Raw genomic sequence first — 7,906 nt, 5'->3', positions numbered from 1 at the left:
AGTCTTGCTGGAGATGTTGGATTATATAGCATACCAATCACTTGGTGAATAGACAAAATAATCTCTGTCAAGACTTAAAGGGAAAACTCATAGTAATAACCCCTGGGATGGAGAAATGAGGGATGAACATGTTAAAATAGCAAATCTCTTGCTTTGTTTAAAATGTTCACTTTGTCCCTCAATATTTGGAGTTGACTGGTCTTGTTTTTCTAGTTGGATTATTACTCATGTCATGAGGGTATGACTAAGGCTTCTCATTCTTTTGTATCCCATGGTGTCTAGAGTAGTTCCTAATGAGGTTTAAAATAAAGGTGCCCCAAGAGGATATGAACAAAGTACAAACCAGGACCTGGCACACAGATGAGATTAGAAAGGGACTGTGTCATCTGTGGAGTTTAAAAATATAAACTCTGGGGCTACATTTCTAAAAAGCCTCTAATCTGTTTGGCTTTGGTGGCTTGCCAAATGTACAAGAGAGGCAGGTTGTGGTGCAGGCCATGGGGTGCTGTGTGTTCCCTCTCAACTCCTCTCTTCCAGCCCCCCCCCCCCCCATTTTAAGGATTGAACCCAGTGCATGCCAGGGAGTGATTTACCACTGAGCTACCTCCCCAGCCCTTTGTAAATTTTTAGAGACAGGGTCCTGCTAAATTACTGAGGTTGGCCTCAAATCTTCAATTCTCCTGTCTCAGGCCCCGAGTAGCTGTGTTATAGGTGTGCACCGCTGTACTGGGCACCTCCTCTTGATCTCTACACTTTACTGTGCTGGGGCCTGGAATCATAAACACAAACAAGACTTAACTTTAGTATCCTACAGTTGTGGGGTTAGCATACCCGTATCAGACATCAGCAGTTAGTGTGACTAGTGACACGAGAGAGGGGTAGCAAAGGGTACTCTGAAAATCTGAGGGTCAAGGTCTTCCTTTCTGGAAGGGTGACATGTAAACTAGGCCTGAAAGGACAAATTACAGGTGTAGCAGGTTTGTGCCCATCTTTTCCTTTCACCTTCACATGACTGCCCCTTGTCATTCTTGTTTCAGCTCAAATGCCACATCTTTAGGAAAGCTTTCTCTGACCACCCTGTGGAGAACAGACCTCTTAGTCATTCCAAGTTTTATTTTCTTTATAGGACCTCTGGGTAGCTGGTTCTATTTCTGTATCTAGCTACTTGATTGCCACCTGTGGCTTCTTCCAGAGTGGGAGCTCTGTTCACAGCTGTGTCCCCGGTGCTCAAGGTCTGTGGAGTGCAGAAGACATTCGCCAGTGGTGGCATCTCCAGAATGCATTGGACAGGTCAAGGTAAAGTCTATGGCTTTGAAGCCAAGATGTGGGATGGAGGAGGGATTTAGTCTCAGATGCAGATGGGAGGAGGAGGAATCTAAAGAATCCTCTGGAAAAAGGGAACAGACAGGGTGGAAACTAGAGGGGACATTGAGCACCAAGGCATACATATATTAGTATCTTTACTAGAAGGGAGATGAGAAGGTTTTAGACTGAAGGTTAGGAACCCATGAAGACCAAGGAAAGAGAGGGACTAAGTTTTTTGGGAAGATAGGAGGGGAGAGGATCACAGAGCCCTGGTGGGAGCACTGCTGGAAGGCACCTGCTCCATCCTGACTAAAGAAAGGGAAAATGAGTGAGTGCCAGTTACAGATACTTGTTGCAGAGGATGAAGGGCAAGAGGCAGGATGTAGTGGTTTGAATGGTCTCTGTCACTGGGCAGCAAGACCAGTTGCTATCAGGCCTGGGGCAGAAATAGAAGGTAGTTGGATAAGGGCCAGGGGTCAAGCAGTAAATACAACTAGGGAGGGATGTAGGTGAAGGAAGGAGAGGCTGATGGGTGCTGAGAAGGGGAAGGTGACAAGGAACTAGAGAAAGAACAATACATCGTGTGATTGTGAGAGTTTAGGGAGTGTGGGTAGACAGCAGGGTCAGAGCTGAGAGTGGGGCACCTCATTTCAAGATTTCAGGGGTTGAGCTGTTTGAGGGATGACATAACCTACACTATGGTCATAAGACCTGATGGCTGAGGTGGAGTTGGAGGTCACTGAAAATGAGGTCAAGGAAGTGGGTGGTAGAGAGCTACTCTGGTCCCCCAAAAGAGTAATGAGGTGGATGTGCAAAAGGAGCCAGAAGTGAGCTTCCAGGAATGAAGGAGATTGGGCAATAAGGAGATAGATGGGCCTTTGAAGACTGTGGGGCCTACCAAAAGGCTGGCCAAGGGTAGGAAGGTGACCATGACATTGTTGAGGGTCAAGACCAGGTTTAGTGAAGGTAGGAGGTGGAGGGAGGCAGGGGTCCCCAGAGACAGCTCTGGAGAGCATAGTGGTTATGGAGTCAGGAACCAGAGCCTGGGCAGCGGCCAGGAAGGACAGACAGTGTTTGAGGCAAAGTCTGGCCCAGGATGTGAGGCTGGGGTTGGCTGGACTCCAGGATCCCAGGGACCCCTGCTGAAATTCTGTGGCACTTGCCTGGGAGAGATTGGAGTCCCCTGGCTGTAGGCTGAACCCTGTGCTTCACTCCTCGGAAACACAGGCTTGGAAAGGAATCCATAGACCAGTAACTGTGGTACTCCACCTAGCGTGGGAAACAGCTGCCCACCAGGGAGGGCCCAGGACTCTCTCCAGACCTGGCTTTGGGGCAGAATCTACTTCAGAATCCCAGAGGCCCTGCGGCCCTACCGTGTTACCCTCGTCCCTTGGGAAGCCTCTGTGTCCCTTTCTCTGAGGGACAGGACAACCGGGCCTAGGGAACTAGCGAGGGGCGCCTCCACCAGCATAGATTATGGACAGATTCTTTTGGGGGCCTTGGAGAGGGCAGGCGGGAGAGCCGGGCCCAATTCTAACGCCAGGGGGCGCCGTGGGCGGTCGGGCATCAGTCGGGGGGCGAAGCGGGAGCTGTTCCAGGCCCCGCCCCCAAAGCGGAGGGCTGCCGGCTGGGCGGAGGAGGCCGGTCGGAGGGCGGGGCGAGGCCAGAGGGGCGGGGACGCGAGCCCGCCGGGCGGGGCGGGGGCCGGCGCCGGGATCCCCCTCCCTCCCTAGTTTTCTTTCTTTCTTTCTCTCCTTCTAGCTCTCTAGTCTTTTCTTTGCCTTCGCAGCCTGCCGAGGGGGCGGGCCTTGCAGCTTTTGTTGCCTGCGGAGGGATCCTAGCTGCCCGCCCTGCCAGAGTCGGGGCCCAAACGCCGGGAGCTGCACGCGGCTGGGCACGTCCTGAGTCGGACCCTGGACCGGGCTGGGACCGGACGGGACAGGCGAGAGCGTGCGCGAGGGGTCGCCCGGCGGCCGTCAGCTGCGGCCATGCCTGGCCCACCGAGTCCCCGCAGTCCTGCTTGGCTGCTGCGTCCTCTCCTCCTACTCCTCTGCGCTCTGGCGCCCGGCGCCCTCGGACCCGCACCAGGTGGGTGGCCGAACCTCCCTGGCCGGCCTGGCCCTACCATCCTCCCCGTTCCCCCAGCCTCGGTTTAGCCCCTACTCATGTCTGAGGACCCCGCTCCGCCTGTGTCTGGTAGCATCCCTCTCCCCTGGTGTTAGGGGTGGGGGTCCCGCCAGCAAGGGAGCGGAACCAAATCTCCGGAGAAACTTTCTCAGCCCCCGATTTAGTAATCGACCCAAATTTTCGTCTGGAATAAGTCCCTTCCACTCTTAGGACTCCAGCTTCCCCACCGCGGGTGCAGAGATGCGCGCATCTCCTCGGGAGAGCTCTTGCCGGTGCGGGCAGAGCGCGGTTTACCCGCGAAGGATTTGGCTTCTCACTCTCTTTAGTCTGGGTCCCTGGGGAGTAGGCTGGCCTTGATGCTGCCGGCGAGGGCGCAGGTCCGAGGTCTACAAGGGTTCCCCGAGGTCTTCAAGGGTTCCCCGCCGCGTCCCCCGACCCCCGCCCACCGCATCTGTGTAGCCTGCCCAGCTCTCAGCTGCGCTGGGGGTCGCGTCCCGCTCTGCCCTTGCATTTCCTGCCTCTCCCTTCCCCAAGTGTGAAGGCGCCGTGAGTGTAGCGGGAGCAGGAGCTTCTTCCTCAGCCCTAGATTAACTCTCCTCGCCCCGCCCGCCCGGCCTCCGACGAACCCCTGGCTCGCATCCAGACTCTTGTTTGGCGATGACCTGCCGGGCAGCCGCGCGCCTGGCTCACACAGAGCAGCTGGCCTGGGAATTTTAGGAACCAGGGGTGTAGGAGAACCTTGGCCGTGTGCTCAGGGAACTCCAGGTCGGATGGGGGCCGGTTGGGTACTGGGGAGAAAGCCCCGACAGACAGGCAATTCGAAGGCTTTGTAGAGGAGGAGGGATTGAAAGGATGGTTGAGTTTTGGATGCACAGGAAGGGTGTGGAGGGGGTGGGGGTCTTCCCTGGGGACATCCGCTCTGAGACATTAGGCTTGCTTTCTGGGGATGGGGGTGACCTACCTCCCCAAATGGAGAGACTTGTGAAGCTAGAATAGTGTCTAGGCCCGAATGCAGGGGACATTTAAACCAGATCTTAGAGGTTTAGGAAAGACATTGATGGTAATGGCCAAAGAGTGTTTTAGGGAAGTTTGAATTAGTAGCAATATGCAGGGAGTGGAGAGGGAGCAATCCTTTATAAACACATTCTATGTGCCATCACTAGTTCTTATTTCTCATCTCATCAACTCTGCAAGACAGAAGATAAAGACCTTTTATGGGTGAGGAAACAGGCTCAGAGTATAGTGACTTGCTGGAGTTGGACTCTTGGGCTGCCTGAAGGAATCCTGCTGCTCAGAGCTGATGAGAATGAGCTGGGTGATGGGAATGAGGGAGCAGGAAAGTGATCCCCGAACAGGCACCCTGGCATCTGTGGGAAGAGTGGTAGAGGGGAGTGGTCAACTGCATAGGATTCTTGTCAGGATTAAGTGAGATTTTGAATGTCAGTTGCTTAGTATAGGGCAGAGTGACTACCAAGTAGTGACCATTATCTGTATTAATCTGTGAGGCTGATTCAGTAAGATTAGGGAATCTTTGGTGAGTCCTGCAGTTTGGACCTGTTGTCTAGGAGTGGAAATAGGCCAGGTACCCTCTGCCAACTAATCTAGGCATCACCCCCACCTAGTGTAGAGAGTCTGTCTCTGGTATCTTCATAGATATGTAGCATGGTCTCCTCCCCATTCTTCTCTCATGATTTCTGATTCTGAGTCTTCTGGTCTCTTTGTCATTTTGTTTGGAGCTTAAGACTTAAGAGCCTGAGGCTCTTGCCATTGAATGGTACCTCTTTTGAGATTAAAGGATACATCTTGGGCTCACTTTTAGGAAAATATATACTGACTTTCTCCACGAGGGACTTGATGGGTTTCTGGGGCTCATTGTATCTCTTCCCATCCCCACATGCTGTATTGGTGGTGTAAGTCCTGTGTTCATGCCCTTCTGTGCATACCAGGAATGGAAGTGGGAACTCAAAGAGGAAGGCATGTATCAACCACATATCCTACTCCAGTTATTTTTCCTCCTTGGCAGGCACTGCAGGTCATTTGAAGGGCTGGATTGTAACTTGGGTTCCTGATATGGAGGTGAGGGTAAACATAATGTTGGCATTTCTCTGGTTGAAGCTCCAAAGTGACAGTCTGTCACTGAGGGATGCTATTCAAAGTATTTAACACCCAGTGTGGCAGGAGCTCTGTCCAATCAGAGCAGACCTCCTGACCTGGCAGAACAAACTTGGCCATGACTTGCAGTCCTGCTGAATAGCACCTGCTGCCTTCCCCAGGGAGCTTCAGCGCTGCAGGCTCAGCTCTGTGCAACCCAGTACATACTATGTGTTCAATGGACTAGAACCTGCAATTATCCTTCGTTGTCACTGGGTGGTGCTAGTTTCAACCACCAAGGGGTCAACTGTAGGCAATACTGAGTTTATTTTTTTTGCTTACTCTACCCCTCTTTAAAAATATTTTAATGGCAAAACAGTGTAAATTATCATAAAAAATTCAGAAAACAAAATTATTGAAACAGAAGTCACAATCTCCTAGAAGTATTTTTCTCTTTTTGGTTAAAATACATATTAAACCATTAGGCAAAGAGATAAAACAAGTTTTTAAAGAAATAACTAAGGGGTTTGGGTGTCAGTCACCAGACAGGCATTTGTCCTACATGTATGGGGTCCTGGGTTTGATTTCCAGGACTGAAAAAATAAGAAAAGAAAAAGAAATACCAAAGTATACTTTTGAATTTCTACTAATTTTGAATTATAGCATACCTCAGGTTTACTATGTACCAGTCACTGCTGTAGGCACTCATTTAATTTTCCCATAACCAGAGGGTGGGGTATAATTATTATCTTCTCTCTCTCTCTCTTTTTTTTTTTTGTACTGGGGAATGAACCCGGGGGTGCTTAACCACTGAGCCACATCCCAACCCTTTTAAATATTTTATTTAGAAACAGGATCTCACTGAGTTGCTTAGGCTGACTTTGAACTCATGATCCTCCCGGGTCAGCATCCCGAGCCACTGGGATTACAGGTATGCACCATGGTGCCCCACATCTTCCCTATTTCATTGATGGAGAAAGCTTGAGTCACTTTACCATGGTCTCACAGCTGTGGGTAATGGAGTGGGTATTCAAATCCATGCAGTCTGAGTCCAGATCACACTGATCCTAAGGCCTTTTACCTGCAGCACAACTCTACTTAGCCCTGTTCACATTTTGCCTGTGGTGGTGTGTGCATGCACATGCACTCTGGATAACTCTGCTACTGAGCTCCACCCCCAGCCCCTGTTCACATTTTAACTTAATAAGGATGCTTTTTTTGTAACTCTCCTGAAATTTCTGTCTTGCAATATTTGTCCAAGGTCTAGAGCAGGACAGTACAGTACATTCTCAACAGGGCAGTACATTACCCAGGCGGGCAAGGGCATGTGTCCCTCCCTAGGAACACTTTTTTGAGTTGTTGGAGCTATTTCTTCCTCCGGGGTTCAGATTCTCCAGGTACATACCTATTCCCCTCCTCCATCCACATTCATTTGAAGATAATACTATTTGCCTAGAAATGTGCCAGGGAGCTGCTGTTCTTCAAGTCGAGAACTTCAGGTTTGGTTGGCATTGCTGCCCCTGACCTTGAGCTCATCTTTGGCTGCTTCAGCTTGATTGTCCCAGCTGTGGAACCACTTAAAGCCTTGGAATGTAACTATTGTCTTATTCTCCTTCTCTTTGCCATTTTCACCCCTTACCTGGACTCCCCTCCTTAAGATTTCTGATGTGGGTTCTCCAAACAGAGGATCAAAGAGATGAAATGGCCTGGCTCCTCCAATTACTAAGTGGCACAGTTGGGACCTGAATCCTGATCCTGATCTGTCTACTTTCAAAGCCCATGCTCTTGACAATGTATTATTTTGTCACTCTGTCTCATTTCACAAAACAGATGCCTGGGCTAAGATTGGTTCTTGCTGCTTGTTCTCTTCATTTCTAGTTTCCCCCCACTTCTCTGAAGGTCTACCACATGGGGCTTACCACCACGATGCCTTCCTCTCTACATATAGCTGAATTTGTACCCACATGTCAGGGGACATCTCAAACGGATCCTCCTTGATGAAGCCTTTCTTCATCCCAGTCCACCTATGGGGTGTCTTCTCCCTTGCTTGGGCCTTCCCAGGCTGAGGGTCATGGTACCCTGTGCCCACTTCTCTGCCTTTTGCATTTTTCTGGACTTCAGAGCACCTAATGATCCTGCATAATTAGTTACCAAGAATCACATACCAGATGTTATAGCCAGGCATTTCATAACAGCAATGAGCAAACAAGGCTGGTGGGGACAAAATTTTGTTTTGAAACATGGGATCCCAGGGGCTGGGGATGTGGCTCAAGCGGTAGCGCACTCGCCTGGCATGCGTGCGCCCCAGGTTCGATCCTTAGCACCACATACAAACAAAGATGTTGTGTCCGCCGAAAACTGAAAAATAAATATTAAAAAAAAA

The 7,906-nt window shown here is 50.5% G+C and overlaps 1 protein-coding gene across 1 annotated transcript in view; it reads left to right on the top strand.

The window, feature by feature from the left end:
• Nucleotides 1–3,058: 3,058 nt before the first annotated feature.
• Nucleotides 3,059–7,906, top strand: part of Adamts7 (ADAM metallopeptidase with thrombospondin type 1 motif 7) — a 46,208-nt gene continuing 41,360 nt past the window's right edge. Inside the window, exon 1 of the mRNA XM_027923476.2 lies at nt 3,059–3,393. Within this exon, the coding sequence (XP_027779277.2) occupies nt 3,294–3,393 (100 nt within the window). The 5' untranslated portion in view covers nt 3,059–3,293. The remainder of the gene's footprint in view (nt 3,394–7,906) is intronic.

This window comes from Marmota flaviventris, chromosome 2 (genome assembly GCF_047511675.1).
Source record: "Marmota flaviventris isolate mMarFla1 chromosome 2, mMarFla1.hap1, whole genome shotgun sequence".
Taxonomy (NCBI): Eukaryota; Metazoa; Chordata; class Mammalia; order Rodentia; family Sciuridae; genus Marmota; species Marmota flaviventris.
This window is presented reverse-complemented; position numbering and strand designations above follow the sequence as displayed.